Source organism: Ustilago hordei (genome assembly GCF_900519145.1).
Source record: "Ustilago hordei strain Uho2 genome assembly, contig: UHO2_contig_01, whole genome shotgun sequence".
Taxonomy (NCBI): domain Eukaryota; kingdom Fungi; phylum Basidiomycota; class Ustilaginomycetes; order Ustilaginales; family Ustilaginaceae; genus Ustilago; species Ustilago hordei.
In genome coordinates, this window is record NW_024545270.1 from 2,155,964 (window position 1) to 2,175,379 (window position 19,416).

General features: G+C 47.1%; 4 protein-coding genes across 4 annotated transcripts; 2 read left to right on the plus strand and 2 right to left on the minus strand.

The window, feature by feature from the left end:
* Nucleotides 1–12,202: 12,202 nt before the first annotated feature.
* On the plus strand, nucleotides 12,203–12,957 carry UHO2_00574 (uncharacterized protein; the record flags this gene model as incomplete). The annotated part of the gene is made up of 3 exons (XM_041557194.1): nucleotides 12,203–12,537; nucleotides 12,572–12,711; nucleotides 12,779–12,957. 3 exons carry the CDS (start codon nucleotides 12,203–12,205, stop codon nucleotides 12,955–12,957), a joined length of 654 nt encoding a protein of 217 aa, XP_041413128.1.
* A 1,901-nt stretch (nucleotides 12,958–14,858) lies between these two features.
* UHO2_00575 (uncharacterized protein) lies at nucleotides 14,859–15,705 on the minus strand (the record flags this gene model as incomplete). The annotated part of the gene is made up of 2 exons (XM_041557195.1): nucleotides 14,859–15,427; nucleotides 15,531–15,705. The coding sequence occupies 2 exons, from the start codon at nucleotides 15,703–15,705 to the stop codon at nucleotides 14,859–14,861; spliced, it is 744 nt and encodes a 247-aa protein (XP_041413129.1).
* A 1,448-nt stretch (nucleotides 15,706–17,153) lies between these two features.
* Nucleotides 17,154–18,225, plus strand: UHO2_00576 (related to MZM1 ### protein required for assembly of the cytochrome bc1 complex; the record flags this gene model as incomplete). Its single annotated transcript, XM_041557196.1, has 2 exons — nucleotides 17,154–17,412; nucleotides 17,504–18,225. The coding sequence occupies 2 exons, from the start codon at nucleotides 17,154–17,156 to the stop codon at nucleotides 18,223–18,225; spliced, it is 981 nt and encodes a 326-aa protein (XP_041413130.1).
* A 577-nt stretch (nucleotides 18,226–18,802) lies between these two features.
* UHO2_00577 (uncharacterized protein) lies at nucleotides 18,803–19,151 on the minus strand (the record flags this gene model as incomplete). The annotated part of the gene is made up of 2 exons (XM_041557197.1): nucleotides 18,803–18,969; nucleotides 19,058–19,151. The coding sequence occupies 2 exons, from the start codon at nucleotides 19,149–19,151 to the stop codon at nucleotides 18,803–18,805; spliced, it is 261 nt and encodes an 86-aa protein (XP_041413131.1).
* Between the last annotated feature and the right edge of the window lie 265 nt (nucleotides 19,152–19,416).

Consider the following 19,416-nt stretch of genomic DNA (forward strand, 5'->3'; position numbering starts at 1 on the left):
GACATCCGAAGGCACCCATAGCAGGTTAGCGGTCCAGATATAGATAGAACCGAAGGCAGTAGTCCACTGCGGTCCAGGGATCACTTCAAGCGTCAAAGTCAACACACTGGACACTCGTGTTGATGCCACCAACCTTATCACCAACACCATCAACCTCATTATTGTCAACACTCACCAACCTTATCACCAATGTCATTAACCTCATCATCATCAACACTCATCAACCTTATCACCAACATCATCAACTTCATCATCATCAACACTCACACCAGACCTTGGTGTCATCATAACCGAAGCATTGATATTGATCGTGCCAAGCTACCCCTGAATGGAGTGTCCACAGAGGTCAGCCGAAACCTACGATAGTATATACAACGAATGCCACCTGCTGTCACTGTGCAACCTGATAGTCACTGATACCGAGACAATAGCTGTCCCACAGTTTGATAGTCACCGAGTATCTCGACAGACCGACCTGGGTTTCAGGCGCGAGACCCCTGACAACCTGTTCGGATCGGCCGATTAGTTGAGGCGTGCTGATCCGACTTCCTCCATTGTCGCCACAGCTCCGAGTACTTGTTTGGATTGGCCGACTCATTGAAGCATGCTGGTCTGGCTGACTCCGACTGATCCCATGAGATCGATCTGGATTCCCAGGGTTCGATCGATCTTGTAATTCATGTGTGCTGCCAACTCAATTAATCTCATTGATCCCTGATGGTTTTTGACTCTGATCAATCTGGCACACCCTTCATATGTTGATCTTCTGTGCACCCTTCATATACTGCTCCATTACACGACATTATCATAACTGCCACTGATAATTTGGCACACTCTCTTGCACAGGCCAGCCATCCCTGTGACATTACCCCCCCTTCCAGAGCCAAGCTCTGTCGAGGTTATATAAGCCCTCCTTCGTCTTTCTTTTTGTCCCCTCTTTCTTCTCCTCTTACCATATCATGCAACTGATATCCCCTTACTCGGTATGCCCCATCTTCGTCGTTCTCATCTTTTGAGGACTTCCCCTTCACCTCCTACTACAATGGTCAAGGTTTCTAATGACAACCCTGCCCCTCAGAGTCTGACTTCTTCTATCCAGACTCCCCCGTTGCCTACGTCTTCCCTTCCTGATGACTTGGCCTTCCCAAGCCCAACTGCTTCCTTGCTTTCCCTCTGCTCCTCCCTTGGGCATGTGTATGGACCCGATCCTTTGTTCCTTGACCTGGAACACCCCATGACTTCTTCCTCCGACCATCGTGATGCTGTGGAAGTAGACCTGGCCTGTACTCCAGCCCCTCCTACCCTTGATCATCATGTACCTACCAATGGTGAGATAGCTGGTTGGTCTGAAGGATTGGTGGTGTCTAGGCTGGTGGTAAAAATCGCTACTGGGGACTATCCTCCAGAGTGGGAGGTAGGTAGAGGTTCTTCAACTGAATGGTAACTGCACCATCTGGCCATGCTTCAAATGACCGAGGGTTGTATGCCCTGGCCTAGCTGGCAATGTGCCTGGTGTGCTAGTCTTAGTCTCCTGTGAGTAATCTTTTGTACACCATTCTCTTTCTTACTGCCAATGCTAACCTCTTTTTTTAGTTGTTTTCCTTCTGCATTCATCAACCCCTTCATCCCTTACAGTCATGTTCCTCGCACCTGCACTCATTGCCACCTTGGCAACTTGTCACATTGTGAATGGACAATTCCTGTTTCTCCAGACATGGAGTACCTTGGTGACGGTCCCCCCAGCAGGCAGCCTTGGGGTGCTCACCTGGCAGAGTGTGCACATCTGACTGTGTCCAATGGTTATGGTCTGGGATTTGTTTGTGCCGATGATCGAGTGACTGACCCCGACACCTCTGACGAATGGATATTTGCCATCAGTGTTCTCTGGCGCTCACCTAACCGAGCGATGGCATTCCCAATCATTTGGATTCTCTTCTTGTACCTTGATTGTCATGATAAGTTGTGCTTGGAGCATCAACCTCATGAGTCTGTCATGGTACCTGGCAAGAATGCTGATTTCCTCTTCCAAGGACGCTGGGTTCATCCTCCTCTCATTCCTACTTGTGAATGCAACATGTAACGACATGTTTGTATCCACCTCTTAATTCAATTTTCTTTTGCTCCTTTTTTCTCTCAAAGACTGTGTCTCTTTCTTTTTTGTCGACTTGTGTGAGATGCTACGAAATTTGAACAGAGTTTTGTCTTCCATCGATACATTTTTGCTCTTCTCCGTTTTTGTGTCGCTTATTGTTGAAGTTTTTTGTGTCGCTTTTTGTTGAAACTTATAGTTGTCGTCCCCCTGCCAATTCCTCATACTCCTGGATGAGGGTTGGGCAATTGAGAAGGTTGATTGACTCCCATGATGCCGCTTCTTCTGGGTACCCTCGCCAGAGTACCCTGTATTCGATCTTGTGATTATGAACTCGTTTGTCCAGTAAGGCCTCAACCTCAAATTCGAGGTCCTCTTCTGGTAATGGTGGCTCTACTGGAATCTGCGAGTGATGTGGAAGTGTGCTTGTCCTGGCCGGCTCCAACATTGATATGTGAAAAATGTCATGGACTCAGAGGTTTACTGGTAGACCGATTTGATATGCCCTTCTACCAATCCTTTCTTTGATCGGGTATGGGCCTGCAAACCTTGTGTCCAACTTTGGGGTTGGTCGTCTCATCTTCCAGTTCCTTTGATTGATGTACACTAAGTTGCCCACTTTGAATTCAATATCTTTCCATTTGCAGTTGTAATGGTTGACTGCCCAACTCTGAGCTTGTCTGATATGATCTTGAAGATACTTAATTTGTTCTGTATTGTCCGTGAAGTATTCAGCAAGCTTTGGGTCATTTACCCCAAGTTTTCCAGGTATCTCTGGATGCAACTTGGGATTCCAACCATAGCAAGCAAAAAATGGGGATATGCCAATACTAGCATGCACAGTGTTGTTGTACACGAATGCTGCCATATGAATTAAGCTAGACCAATCATCCTGCTCATAGTTGCAGTACATCCGGAGGTACTGCTCCATGACTTGATTTACTCATTCTGTCTGCCCATTGGTTTGGGGGTGATAGGATGTACTGGGCAAGTGTTTTGCACCTAGGCTGTCTACAAACGCAGACCAAGACTTGGATATGAATTGTCATCCATGATCTGAGATGATGTGGTCTGGGGCACCAAATAGTGGAAAGAGGTTCATTTTGAGAAGTACAGCTGTCTGTTCCACCATTATGGTCTTTGTCATTGGGACCATGATTGTATACTTGGTCAGTCAGTCTACTATGAATAAGATGGAGTCATAGTCTCCTGACATCGGCAGTCCTTCAATGAAATCCAACGATATGGATCCCCATGGCCTTTCTGGTGTGGACAATGGTTGGAGGAGACTGTAGGGTCAGTGTCAAGGTGTCTTGTATTGTGCACATACAGGACAACTCACCACATAGTCTGCGATCCAGGCTGTCATATTAGGCCACCAGTAGTGCCTTTGGGCAGACCAGATAGTGGTGTCCCATCCGATGTGTCTTGCAGTTACACCATCATGACACTGAGACATCACCATTAATCATAGATGTTCCACTGAGAGGGATTGGTCATCTACTTCTCATGTGCCTCATGTCCTGCATTCGTTGGTTCTTCCCGGCATGGTTACCTTTGGAATGACCAGGCATCTGTCTTTGTGCCAGAGCCCATTCCTGGTTTCAAAAGGTGTCTGGGCTTGCATCTCTTGAAGTTCCTGATCTAGGGGCTGGAACATTTGGACTAGGCCTAGTAATCCTTGTGAAGTGATAGCCTCCATTGTTGGCATGGCTGCTATCAGTACCAAAGCAACCCCTGCTGTTTTGGGGATGTCCTGTGGTTCATTTTCATCTTGAACTTTCTTGAACACCCTGGATGGTAGTAACTGGTGCACATTGTGTTCCTGTTCCTCCCCAATGGGTTGCATGTCTCTCCTCTGAGTTAATGCATCTGGTTCTCCAGCCTTGTCACCTGGACGATATTGTAACACAAAATCAAAATTGGCCAACAATACTGCCCATCTAGCTTGTCTTCCAGTAATACATCATTGGGACTTAAAATACTTGAGGGCTTCGTGATCTGTAAGAATGACAAGCTGATTGGGTAGTCCAGCTAACATATGGCACCACTGGGTGAGGCAGGCTACCACTGCAAGGAGCTCTTTATCATGTATCTCATAGTTCTTTTTGGCTGATGCCATTTTGCGAGAATAGTAAGCTACTGGATGCCAATGTCCTTCATGTTCCTGTTTTAATACCCCAGTGATGGTGAAGTCACTTGCATCCATCTCTAGCCATGTCAGCAAGTGATAGTTGAAGTGTTTCAACACCCCAGCTGTCATAAACGCTTGGATGAGCTTGTGAAAAGCCTGCTTGGCATCTCCTGGTAACTCAAACTTCTTGAATCGTTCCATGGGCTTTACTAACAATGTAAGCAGTTTTGCAATGCATGCGAAATGAGCTATGAATCTCCGATAGAAGTTTGCAAAGCCTAAGAAATGCTGGATGTCATGGATCGACTCCAGCATTGGCCATTCTGTAACCATTCACACCTTCTCTGGATCCATTTCTATCCCTGTGGGTTTTATGATATACCCCAAGAATTCAATGGTGTCTGTGTGAAACTCACATTTCGACAGCTTGGCGAATAGTCAATGCTTCTTCAAGCATGACAGGATCTTGATGATGTGTGTGATATGTTCCTCTTTCATGTCACTAAAGATTAGGAAGTCATCCAGATACACCACCACATATATTCCAATGATATCACGGAAGATGTGGTTGATAAATGACTGGAAATGGGCAGGAGCATTAGCTAGGCCAAAAGGCATTACCAAATACTCATAAAGACCCAGCTGGGTTCCAAATGCCATCTTCCACTCATCTCCATCTGCAATATGGATAAGGTTATATGTGGCTCTGAGATCCAGTTTCGAATATATCCTTGCCTTGTGTAGGAGGAACAACTGTTCATCGATGAGTGGCAATGGTGCTCGATTCTTGACTGTGATTTCATTCAAGCCCCTGTAATCGACGCAGAGTCGCAATCCTCCATCTTTTTTAGGTACAAAGAGTACTGGTGATCTTGCAGGGCTCTTTGATGGCTGTATGAAACCTTTGGCTAGGTTTTCGTCAAGGTACTTGTGGAGTTTGGCCATTTCCTTTGGTCCCTTGAGATATAATGGTCCTTGAGGGGGCTTACTATTTTCAGCCAGTTCAAGCTGTAGATTGTTCTCCATGTGTGGTGGTAGCTTATCTGCTTCCACCTTGTCAAACACCTCTCATAGATGTTGGTACAGTTCCAGTATGTCCTTGACCATAACTGGTTTATCTGCTTCTACCTCCATTTCTACCCCTCGATTGGCTCCAGTAGGCACAAATCCGAATGCCGGAAGAGATGAGGGCAGAGTGTCTAGCAGCATGAACCCAATAGGGCCATCCTCCAAAGTGGCTTGGATCAATCGTTCCGCTAATATGAACTTGTTGTCAGGGGTCTTGCGCCTGAAACCCAGGTCGGCCTGTCGAGATACTCGGTGACTATCAAACTGTGTGACAGCTATTGTCTCAGTATCGGTGACTATCAAGTTGCGCAGTGACAGCAGGTGGCGTTTGTTGTATATACTATCGTAGGTTTCGGCTGACCTCTGTGGACACTCCGTTCAGGGGTAGCTCGGCACGATCAATATCAATGTTATGATGACACCAAGGTCTGGTGTGAGTGTTGATGATGATGAGGTTGATGGTGTTGGTGATAAGGTTGGTGGCGTCAACACGAGTGTCCAGTGTGTTGACTTGATGCTTGAAGTGATCCCCGGACCACAGTGGACTACTGCCTTCGGTTCTATCTATATCCAGACCGCTAACCTGCTATGGGCACCTTCGGATGTCAGGTAGTGGTGATACAACACACACACTACGATGAGGAGCAACCTTGATAGATTGCTGCTATGCTGACTGAAACTAATATATACTTATGCTGAAGTGATAACTAGTTATGGTGAGTAGAGTGGATGAGGATCCACTCGACCTATGATGATGAGAAAGCATGGTTATATACCTCTTCACAGCATTGCCAGCGATGCTGCTCCTGCTCTCTCTCCAGAGAGTACCTTCTTCATTGAGTACTGCTCAGGGGCCTCTCCTGCTTGGCACCCCTGTGCCTCTTGAGTGGTGTCGACTCCTTCGACACTGCTCCTCCTCCTCATGACCTGGTGTCGACTCCCTCGACACTGCTCCTCTTCCTCAGGACCTGCTTGCCAGTGTCCTATGACTTTTGTCTCTCGAGCCCCTGAGTAATGACTCTCAATGTGTGTGTTGTATCACTGTTAGTCAACAACTGTAGGTGGTGTTCTTCACACTAGCAGTCCAGTTCATTACTGTAGGCAGTGTTCTTCAACACCTGCAGTCCAGTTCCTTGCAGTAGGCAGTGTTGCTCAACACCAGTGGTCCAGTCAGTTATTGTAGGTGGTGTTTCACACCAGCAGTCCAGTAACTCCCATCCTCTGTAGGCAATTAGCATATTGCAGTCCAGATGACATCCAAGAGCATTATCAACAGTACTATGAACACTCATACTGTAGGGGAGGGTGTATCACTCACTCACCAACAAACAACGTCCATGCTGTGCAACCTCTGAACAGAGTGTTCAAGGCAGTCAGTCGAGACTTACTAGGCAATGACACTTGGTTATGTTTAGGTGAATCATATTGAGTAGACCTTACTCAATCAACCTCAGCTAGTCTCTGGCACATGACCACTTACATTAGAGTGGATCATTCAAGTTGTGCCCCATGACAACATGACGGAGCCTGACACCAAGGATAGGTTTGAGGAGCTGCAGAGATTAATGGAGAGGTCCAAGGAAAGAATGGAGAAGCTCCTATCAATGAATCGGACAGTTACCAATCATTTCGTGCAAAGGTTGGAGTCATTGGAAGCCCTCGTCAGAAGCAACAGTCAGTCTGAGGAGACTACCAACGAGGAGTCAATCGAACCCAACCCAGCACCCAGACCACACAGGACAGGATCATTCCTAGGTCAAAACATGCAATCATATTCAAACTACAAGAAGTATGTGACCCCTACCAGGCCAAGGTACAGTCAGCCCTACGAAGGAATACCTAGGGACACTGAATATGATGTCAAGAACATGGGGGAGCTTTCCCCTGGTCAGTCTAAACCACTTTCCACCCCTTTCCCAAAGTTCAATCTGAGGGATGTGGAAATCTTCCTGATTGAAGCTGAAACATGGTTCACTTTCAATCGAGTCTATGACCACAAGAGCATGATCCATCACACAGGGTCCCAGTTGGAAGGGAATGCTCACAAATGGTGGACCTCCAAGATACAAATTGATCATGAACAACAAGGGAGATTGTTCCATGACTGGCATTATTTCAGACAATGCTTGACCGAACAATACAACCCCCACAATTCAAGAATCGAAGCCTATAACAAGCTACTCAACATGTGACTCACAACTGACACACCTGGTGCAGCTACTCGACATGTTGAACAGTTCAGAGACCTCGAAGGGCAAGTCAATATGGAGGACAGGGACTTGGTTATTGACTTATTCAGAAGTACCCTCACCCACAGTCTTCAGGAGAAGTTTGAGCAAAACCCACCCACAAGTATTTGGGAATGGTATCAAGAGGTAGAGGACATTGATCACCAACAAATGGTGATGCAACATTCTGCCTCAAGATATCCCAGCATACTTATGTCTTGCACGAACCCAGTCACATGAGCAACAACATCAGTGATTCCACAGGCCTGACAACCTGGACCTGTAACCACAGGTAATTCATACTGATTTGGTAATTGCCCCCTGCCTCCTCACCTGATACAAGCCCAGAAGCCAAGGGAGGCTAACCCTCAGGACAGCAACACTTGTCATGTGTGCAGAGGCACAGGACATTGGGCAAGGGATTGTCCCACTAGAAAACCTCCTGTGCCAACGACAACCAGACCTAATGGTCCAAAAGTCATGGTGACCTTAGAAGATGCCCCTGAGGGAGAATCAACTCCTGAGGAGGAAAGCATGACTGAAGAAGAACTGCAAGATGCATATTCAGTCAAGCAAGCCAGCCTCAAGCTTGCTCAGCTATCTCTCACTGATGAAGCAGAGAGCAATTATGAGGAGGACAAGGAGGGAAACATCAGTGGGATGATGCCCTGATGGCATGCATTGCCCTACAACCCTGGTTGCCATCCATTTGTACATATCAAGAATGTTCCGTTTGTTTCTCCACTAATGCAAGCAAGGCAGTGCTTGAGTTAACAGGTACAATCCAAGATCACCTGGCTCAAATACTCGCCAACACAGGGGCAGGCTTATCCATAGTTTCAGAATCTTTTGTCAGCAAGTACCACTTAAACACAAAACCAACAAAAACACAAACTGTACATGGGGTAACCATCTGAGCTTGGTCCTCTTCGTGGCTGTGCCTGCTCCTTGAGCTTGGTCCTCCTTGTGGTTGTGCCTGGCCCTCCTCGCAAGTGGCTCGGTTCTCCTTTGCATGTGAGTCCATAGGAGTCCATGGTCTCCATAGAGACTGCACTACGACCATGCTCTCTACTGGTATCGACTAGGTCTTCGATACCTGTGCTCCTTCCATATGAACCAGTGACCCTCCTGCTTCTTGAGCATCCAGGCCCATGACACATGTGTCCATGAAGTTTTATAGACTTATAGTTCTTATCAGGGGGATCCTTTTTGTTTATCTTCGGGGGTGCCTGTTGTAGAGCTCCTGACTCTTCTGGTTGGTCCTTCTGAGCTTGGGTCTTGAATTCGAGTTGGCCAGTATCCCACTGGATCATTGGTCTCAACCTTTTCAATTCCAAGAAACCCAGAATGAGGTCATACTTAGCAGTGTTGGCTACTGATGCCTCCACCACCCCTAGTACATGTTTTCCAATAACTACCTGCACCATAGCAGAGCTGTTAATGGCGAGTTTGTGTCCAGTGACACCATGTACAGTTTGTGTTTTTGTTGGTTTTGTGTTTAAGTGGTACTTGCTGACAAAAGATTCTGAAACTATGGATAAGCCTGCCCCTGTGTTGGCGAGTATTTGAGCCAGGTGATCTTGGATTGTACCTGTTAACTCAAGCACTGCCTTGCTTGCATTAGTGGAGAAACAAACGGAACATTCTTGATATGTACAAATGGATGGCAACCAGGGTTGTAGGGCAATGCATGCCATCAGGGCATCATCCCACTGATGTTTCCCTCCTTGTCCTCCTCATAATTGCTCTCTGCTTCATCAGTGAGAGATAGCTGAGCAAGCTTGAGGCTGGCTTGCTTGACTGAATATGCATCTTGCAGTTCTTCTTCAGTCATGCTTTCCTCCTCAGGAGTTGATTCTCCCTCAGGGGCATCTTCTAAGGTCACCATGACTTTTGGACCATTAGGTCTGGTTGTCGTTGGCACAGGAGGTTTTCTAGTGGGACAATCCCTTGCCCAATGTCCTGTGCCTCTGCACACATGACAAGTGTTGCTGTCCTGAGGGTTAGCCTCCCTTGGCTTCTGGGCTTGTATCAGGTGAGGAGGCAGGGGGCAATTACCAAATCAGTATGAATTACCTGTGGTTACAGGTCCAGGTTGTCAGGCCTGTGGAATCACTGATGTTGTTGCTCATGTGACTGGGTTCGTGCAAGACATAAGTATGCTGGGATATCTTGAGGCAGAATGTTGCATCACCATTTGTTGGTGATCAATGTCCTCTACCTCTTGATACCATTCCCAAATACTTGTGGGTGGGTTTTGCTCAAACTTCTCCTGAAGACTGTGGGTGAGGGTACTTCTGAATAAGTCAATAACCAAGTCCCTGTCCTCCATATTGACTTGCCCTTCGAGGTCTCTGAACTGTTCAACATGTCGAGTAGCTGCACCAGGTGTGTCAGTTGTGAGTCACATGTTGAGTAGCTTGTTATAGGCTTCGATTCTTGAATTGTGGGGGTTGTATTGTTCGGTCAAGCATTGTCTGAAATAATGCCAGTCATGGAACAATCTCCCTTGTTGTTCATGATCAATTTGTATCTTGGAGGTCCACCATTTGTGAGCATTCCCTTCCAACTGGGACCCTGTGTGATGGATCATGCTCTTGTGGTCATAGACTCGATTGAAAGTGAACCATGTTTCAGCTTCAATCAGGAAGATTTCCACATCCCTCAGATTGAACTTTGGGAAAGGGGTGGAAAGTGGTTTAGACTGACCAGGGGAAAGCTCCCCCATGTTCTTGACATCATATTCAGTGTCCCTAGGTATTCCTTCGTAGGGCTGACTGTACCTTGGCCTGGTAGGGGTCACATACTTCTTGTAGTTTGAATATGATTGCATGTTTTGACCTAGGAATGATCCTGTCCTGTGTGGTCTGGGTGCTGGGTTGGGTTCGATTGACTCCTCGTTGGTAGTCTCCTCAGACTGACTGTTGCTTCTGACGAGGGCTTCCAATGACTCCAACCTTTGCACGAAATGATTGGTAACTGTCCGATTCATTGATAGGAGCTTCTCCATTCTTTCCTTGGACCTCTCCATTAATCTCTGCAGCTCCTCAAACCTATCCTTGGTGTCAGGCTCCGTCATGTTGTCATGGGGCACAACTTGAATGATCCACTCTAATGTAAGTGGTCATGTGCCAGAGACTAGCTGAGGTTGATTGAGTAAGGTCTACTCAATATGATTCACCTAAACATAACCAAGTGTCATTGCCTAGTAAGTCTCGACTGACTGCCTTGAACACTCTGTTCAGAGGTTGCACAGCATGGACGTTGTTTGTTGGTGAGTGAGTGATACACCCTCCCCTACAGTATGAGTGTTCATAGTACTGTTGATAATGCTCTTGGATGTCATCTGGACTGCAATATGCTAATTGCCTACAGAGGATGGGAGTTACTGGACTGCTGGTGTGAAACACCACCTACAATAACTGACTGGACCACTGGTGTTGAGCAACACTGCCTACTGCAAGGAACTGGACCACAGGTGTTGAAGAACACTGCCTACAGTAATGAACTGGACTGCTAGTGTGAAGAACACCACCTACAGTTGTTGACTAACAGTGATACAACACACACATTGAGAGTCATTGCAAGAGCACTGCTATTGCAATGATACATAACCGAGTAAGTATAGAGTAAGTAAGTTGAGTTCAGAGTGGATACTGATCCACTTGTATGCTATGATAGAATGAGAGTATTTATACATCTGGTCAGTGTTTTCCCTCGACACCTATCCTGCTCCTCTTGAGGGGCCTTTGTCCCCTGTTAGGCACTGCCTTGCCCTGCTGGCATCAACCCCTTTGATACTGTGCTCCTACTGTTTGCTTGGCATAAGGGTTATGCAGCACTGCCCTCTCGCCTACATGCTCTCCTTCTGTCTGATGTGTGATGCCCCCTTTCAGCATGGCCCCCTTTCAACTTAATCTTGTGAATTCCCTTTTGAACCTTGTGACCATACCCCCTGGTCATGTGGTCACATCGGCACAGTTCCATCTTGACTTGTTCAGATCAGCTGACTAGTTGAAGCATGCTGATCTGACTGACTCCAATGTTGGCACAGCTCTGAATGCTTGTTTGGATTGGCCAACTAGTTGAAGCATGCTGATCTGACTGATTCCGACATTGGCACAGCTCCAAATACCTGTTTGGATCAGCTGATTAGTTGAGGCATGCTGATCCAACTGCCTCCATCATTGGCACAACTCCAAGTACTTGTTTGGATCAGCTGACTCATTGAAGTGTGCTGGTCCAGCTGACTCCGACCAATCCCATGAGATCAATCTGGATTCCCAGGGTTCGATTGATCTTGTAATTCATGTGTGCTGCCAACCTGATTAATCTCATTGATCCCCAATGGTTTTTGACTCTGATCAATCTGGCGCACCCTTCATATGTTGATCTTCTGCACACCCTTCATATACTGCTCCATTATGCGACATTATCATAACTGCCACTGATCATTTGGCACACTCTCTTGCACAGGCCAGCCGTCCCTGTGACACCATGACAGGCTGAAATTATGAGAAAGTGGGCTGCCAAAGATAACGGAATGGTTAAAGAGTTCCTAGGAGTCGAAATCACTTGAGAAAGGGCCCAAAGGAGGATGTCATTAGACTTAAAGGCATATATCAAGGCAATGATAAACAAATGGTTAGGAGATAAAAACAATAAAACCTGGATACCCATGCAATGTGTGGCAACTACTATGGAAGGCAGTGGATGCCTGCCAACAAGGATCAAGCAATATCAAGAAGTAGTAGGACAATTACTATGGGTATCCAACACAGCAAGACTGGACATATCATACACCATCAGAACCTTAGCAAGATACATGTCAAGTCCGACCAACAGTGCATGGAATGCAGCGATTCACATATTGAAGTACCTGAACCAAATGACTGGGAGGACCAAGCATACATATGGACAAACCTGTTGTTATGTACACTGGCACAAACTGGGCATCAGACCCTACCAATGGATGCAGGAGTACATCAGGGGCAGTTACATACATGTATGGGTGTCTGGTGAGTTGGAAATCACATGTACAAAAGTGTGTAGTGTTATTGGCAGTAGAGGCCAAGTTTATTGCCACATTGGAGGCAACAAGAGAAGCACTGTTCTTCTCCTATCTACTCAGGGATTTAGGAGTCAAAGGGGTCAAGCCATTACTACTCACAGACAGCCAAGGATGCATTCAGGTAAGCAAAGATCTGGCAAAACATTGGAAGCTTAAGCATATCAACATGAGGTACTACTTTCTTAGAGATCATGTTCAAGAAGGTGATGTGGACATTGACTTTGTCAGAACAGCCAGCAATGTGGCAGACATCCTAACAAAACCATTAAAGGGAGTAGAAAAGACCCAACTAGCTAAGTTGATAGGATTGGAGATGTCATCGGGAGGGGGAGTTAAAGATACGACGAAAATCTCTAAAGTTGCCTAATGTCACAGGGTCAGCAGGCCAGCACAAGAGAGTGCACCAAATTGATCAACAGCAGTCATGGGAAAGTCATGCAATGGAGCAATGTATGAAGGGGGTGCAATGGATCAATATATGGAGGGTGTGCCAGATTGATCGGCACTGAACCATCAGGGATCAACAAGATTAATTGGGCTGGCAGCACATATGAATTACGAGATTGATCAAACCCTGGGTTCCAGGTTAATCTCATCAGGGATCAGTTGGAATCAGTCAGATCAGTATGCTTCAACAAGTTGGCCAATACAAGCAAGTACTAGGAGCTGTGTTGAAGTGACCACATGACCAAGGGGTTTGGTCATGAGGTTCAACAAGTGGCTAAAGGGATTCACAAGACAAAGTTGAGAAGGAGCTGTGCTGAAGTGACCACATGACCAAGGGGTTTGGTCACGAGGTTCAACAAGTGGCTAAAGGGGTTCAGAAGACAAAGTCAAGAAGGAGCTGTGTTGAAAGGGGGCATCACACATCATCAGGCAGAAGGAGAGCATGAAGGCAAGAGGGCAGTGTTGCATAACCCTTATGCCATGCAAATGGTAGGGGTGCAGTGTCAATGGGATTGATGCCAGCAGGACAAGACAGTGTTGAACAGGGGACAAGGGCCCCTCAAGAGGAGCAGGATAGGTGTCATGGGCAACACCAATTGAACACATAAATACTCTCATTCTACCATAGCATATGAGTGGATCCCCATCCACTCTTTATTCTTACTTACTCTATCTACTTACTCAGTTACATACCATTGCAATAGCAGTGCTCTTGCAACAACTCTCAATGTGTGTGTTGTATCACTGTTAGTTGACAACTGTAGGTGGTGTTCTTCAACACTTGTGGTCCAGTCAGTTATTGTAGGCAGTGAATCACACCTGCAGTCCAGTAACTCCCATCCTCTGTAGGTGATTAGCATATCATGGTCCAGATGATGTCCAAGAGCATTATCAACAGTACTATGTACACTTGTACTGTAGGAGAGGGTGTTTCACTCACTCACCAACAACCAGTGTCCATGCTGTGCAACCTCTGAACAGAGTGTTCAAGGTGGTCAGTCAAGACTTACCAGGCAGCAATGTTTGGTTATGTTTAGGTGAAACATACTGAGTAGACCTTACTCAATCAAACTCAATATAACACCCCAAAGCTAAGTCTCTGGCGCGCGACCGCTTACACCTAATTGCCGATGCTCGCAATTGCTGGAACACGCGATAGCCAAATCTGATGATTGCCAAGGATAGCACTTGCCGGACTATGCTTACTCACTAAGATGACTCAGAGACACAAGAATCATGACATAGTAGAGGAAGCAGCATAGGAGTATTGCAGGAAAAGCAACTTGGAGGCACAATAAGAGAGATGATTGAAGAAGCTTGCAGGACTAGCATCATACCTGTTCGAGGTAGCTCAATGTTCTTGTGGATGATGTGAAGCTATATATACTAACACTTGTAGCTCTAGTCCATTCGAATAAACTAAGCATTGCAGTCAGCATACACCTGTCCAGTTGAAGCTTGATCGTAGCTTAGAACGTAGTGGTGTTCTGCTCTAATAATCTTCAACTGTTACCCACGGGATCCTGCCGATGGAAAATCAAAGCTTAGCTCCGTACAACTAACCGGACTATCATGAGCGTTCGACGTATTTTTCGATACCTTCTGTTTCAGATCCATCCGCTCGTCTTAGTATATGAAGCGATTGTGATTGCACTTATGAGATGAAAAGAATGGTAAGAAACGACAGAAACAAACAGATGTGCTAGGAAGAGGGCAATGACTAGCATAGCTAACGGATTTTAAACTGGATAAGAAGTCGGAAAGTTAGGTTGGTGCGTTGTTCGACAAGCTAACAAGAATCGCCATGAGCGTTCAACTGATTCAGACAAGTCCTCCATCGAATGTGCCTCGTCCAGTGGTACCTGCAACACCTTGTCCTTGCATCGCACCACCCTGCTGCCCATTGAGTGCCTTAATTCTGTTGATCTCCGCCTGCTGCGCCTGGATTCGGTCCGCCATGTCTGCCATAGTCTTGCTTGAAGCATGCTGGAAGTAAATGCCTGTTCCTGCGGTGGCAACTGTACCAGCTGCCAGAGCCCATAAAACCCCATTAGATGCCCCCCCACTGCGATCCCCCTTCATTTTCTCCTTATTTTCCTTCAGGGCCTCTTCGACGCTCTTGAGTCTCTCATCGTGTTTGAGAATGCTGGCCATGCTTTCTTCGATCTTGTTTCTGTGGTTCGAAATAGCCTCTGAGTGCTGTTCTAGTTGGTAATTGTGACTCCCAAGCATATTTTCGTGAATATATGGCCAATTGTTTGAAGGAGTAGCGAGATTGTTGTGCTCGCTTATCTTTCCTTGCGAATTTGCCAGATGCGACAAGTCGGGAAGCTTCTTACTTTGCGACTCTAATTTTTCGAATTCGCTAGCTGCTTTCGCGACCCTGCCGGCTGGAGGAATGGAAGGGAGAGATGATGTTCAAGACTTCCTGTTTAGCTTTGGAGCACCTTGGGAGCTGAAGGTAAGGGAGGAGGGGCGGCATAGCCAACTTACTGAGTTCGCTTCCCAAACGTCGCTCCAGACTATGTTGCGTCTCGCTGCTGCCGGCATCGTTCGAAAGGTTTCGCCTCACCTTGACGAAACGGGGCTGCTGAAGTTGATCAAGCTGCACAGCTGCAATCATCTGAACAGCAATCAGAAGCACATTGAAGGTCGGAAGGAGCTTCATCTTTGTTGATGACGTGACTTTGACGCGGAAGACAAGCGAAAGTCGCCGCTTTGATAAGGAAATCGGTTGAGGAAATGGCAGGAGGACGAGGACAGCGAGGACAGCCGCACCCTACTACAATGCCCTTATATTCGAGAAGAGTCTCGCAGAGCCTTGTCACGGTACCTCTGCTTCTGCTCAGCCAGGGGGGTACACGGATGCTCTCCCACGCAACGTTGCAAGACTTCATCTCGACCACCCGTCGTCCTGGCGAAGTCGCAAACCATTCAACTTCATTTCCGCTGCATTAAGCCATTGTCGTATCGGTGGGACAACAGCAGCACATCATCAGCTCTCTGAATGGTTCGATGTACAGTAACACGGACACGCAGAAACAGGATGAAATCATTGCTGAAGAAAACGATCCGACAAGGCACGAGAGGTGACATGAGTTGACATAGCGAGGGATCGAGCGGATCGGGTAGAACAGACCTGACGATGAATCAGGCAAAGACGATCTGAGCGTAGATCGTCTGGAGTCGATGTAACAAGGATCGGGGACAACTGAGACCCACTCGTTGTCACAGCTTGCCATTAAGTAAGATGCTCCCACTCATGGGATTTGCCGGCACTTTGTATATAAGGGGGTATCAGAGTTTTTGCGTTTTTAAAAACCCGGGTTTTTTGAAAAACGCACTTTTCAAAAAAACGCAAAAGCTTACATAAGCTGCGCCAAGTGAAAAACAAAACCGCGTTTTTGAAAACACAGCTTTTTCGTGCGTTTTCAAAAACGCAAACCCGATAAACGTCGACAAAGTGCCGAATTCTTCAACAGTCATGTCACTCGAGCACATTTTGCAGGATCAGCACGTACCGGGAGTGACGGACCAGACGACCCTGCATACCAAATGAAGCACTATGTACCTTTTGCCATTTGATGCCGAGGCCAAAGAAGCCGTCAATCGTCGTTGTGTTGGGTGAGTTACGCCACGGTAGAAAGAAAAAGTCTATACACTTGTCCCACAACCCCTAGTCGCCTCTCGGCTGCCGGGCCGAGACCGTGATGAATGGAAGTGAAGATGAGGGTTTATGGAGGGTTAAGCATCAAAGTTCGCTTCACGATGTACTGGCCGAAAGAAAGAAACAAAAAAGCAAATAATAATAATAAAAATAATAAAAATAATAATGATAATATAAAAATTAGTATTAATATTAACAATAAAAATAATAATAAAATAAAACTAGTAATAAAAATAATAAAATAAAAAATAAAAAATTGAGCTTTCCCTGCTTCCAAACAATTTCGGACCCGACTGACAAATGTGCTTCTTCCACATTTCTTTCTGCAATACTTCGGAATGCATCCTCTTGTCACCAGCCGCCATCACCCTTAGCTAGCATCGCATAGATCATCTGATCACTCCCACTCGAATCAGCAGCTCCTCCGGCACATATCGCTTACGATCAGCATGGCCTTCACAGTCGCGCAGCGCCAGCGCGCAATCGGTCTTTACAAGCGCCTGCTTCGCACCTCACGCAAGACATTCGAAGGTGATGCAGTTGCCATCACTGCCGCGAGAAATGAGACACGCCATCGCTTCAAGATCGCTGCTCAGGAAACCGACGCCACCAAAATTTACGAGGGCTTGAAGATGGGCGACGAGATCGTATCTGTGCTTCGTCAGAACGTCGTGCAGGGCAAGTTCCGAGCGGACAAGAATGCATATGGTAAATTGAATCGCAGCAAGATTGCGACCGAATATCCCGAAACAGGACAGATAGCTGACTATTCTACGCTATACTCTCCGTTCTTCCACAGAACTTCGCATGACCAAGGATACAGAACTCGGCAACAACGACAGCATTAAAGAGGCAAGAGCCAAGCAGATCGCAGACCTCAAAGCTGGCAAGAAGCCAGAACGTAGAAGCTGCCGCGAAGTAGCTGCCGAATACCAGGCTGCATCAAATCCCTCGCCCTCTTCCATGGCTACGTCCTCCTCATCAGCATTCAGCAATGTCCGTGCTTTTTCCACCTACACTGCTCGTCCAACCTCCACCATTCTTTCGCACGCCACCAGCTTCCAATCTCAACCCAAAAACTTCTCGTCATCTGCCGGCACAAAATCTCGCGACCCATCGGCAGTTGCTCAATCTCCGCTTCCTCGACCTGTGCCGAAATTTTCCTCTACAACCATCCTTGCAGACGGCTCCTCGATTCAGCTCGCAACCACTTCGCCACGCCGATTGACACGATTGACGCGAGACCCGACCAACCACCCATTGTGGAATCCTGCTCAAGAGCGAAAGATCGGCGGGGATGCAGGTGACGACAGTGGCCGTCTCGGCAGGTTTAGGAGAAGGTTCCAGGAAGCAGAGGCTGAAGCTGCTGCTGGAGAAAAGGCTGGTGCTAAGGCTGCTGATAGTGGAGATGTTAGGTTCGGTCAGGAGGACCTCGACTGGATGAGTGTAGGTGGACGAGAGGCTCGTGCCGGTTCGCCGATCGCTGCTAAGAAGGCTGTCAAGGGCAAGGGTCGCAAGTAAAATCAAAGCCTAACTGTGTTGTGTCGCACTCAACTCCCTTTGTACAACACTTTCCAATGTGAAACTCATTCATGGTACTTGATTCTCAGAATCTGTATCGCTTTTCTGTGAAGAGCTATGAAGCGGCGAAATGAGATGCTGCGGCTTTCGAGCGTCTCAACAGAGCAGTGAAACAGCAGTGAGCCAGATACGAATTCTGTTCTCCACTTTCGTCCGCTGTAGCTTGTGAAGCCTGCGGGCGAGCCACCGCCAGCCATCTTCAAGGATCGAGGGCCTGGTCCAAGCACTGACCTTGAGCTCGCCCTATCAATCTGCATTCAGACCGAGAATCTCCGGGCCTCAAGTCAGACAGATCCAGTCTTGTCTTCGCTCTGCTTTCCAGTTCAAGCTTGTCTCGTGACATGCTCCACCTCTTCTTCCTGTAGGCCTCCTTTTCAGCATCGTGTTTCACTGAGGCCCCTCCTCACCAGCAACAGTCCGAGAGAGCACATTGCGTGCTATAGGTAGCGAGAAACGATTCGATTGGAACTGATATGAGTGGGCGATAGAGAGCTTAAGCAGGTACGTCATTCGAGAACTACTCTTCATTGTTGTGGGATTGCGACCTGGCCGCCAAACGTTCTCGGTTCTTCAAAATCTGTTCCTTCTTATGTGCAATCAATTCCAACTGACGACCTTCCAACCCGTGGATGTAGTATCCCAAACCACCAAAAGCGGTCATCAACATTGCGTGACCTCCCAAGTCTACCAATACCGACGAAAACAAGTCAGCGTTAGAAGTTTCTGCACTTTGCTATCGAAAGAGCTGCGAACGGAGGGGATGAAGACTTACTTTCGAAGATGTTTCGCTTCTGAAGACCAAGAGCATAGCAACGTGTGAGGAAACCGAGACCGGCGTAGCCGAGAACGCTTGCTGCAACCGACATCTTGTATCTATCGTTTGTGCAGTCGAGTCAAGATCAAAGTTAGTCAGTGTGGCCGATGTTGGAGGAAGATGAAGCTGGCGATTGGGCAGCGGAACTTGTACACACCTGTGTGAGAAGTTCCTGCTGGAGAGGTAGGTTCGGGACCGAGATAGTGGAGGTAACGGTGATGATGATGCAAGGTGGAATGGCTCAAGGTCTGGAGATGGTGGAATTCCGACGTCTCGAGCCATCGCTGGGTCAGCAGGTCACGTGTACTTATAAAGTC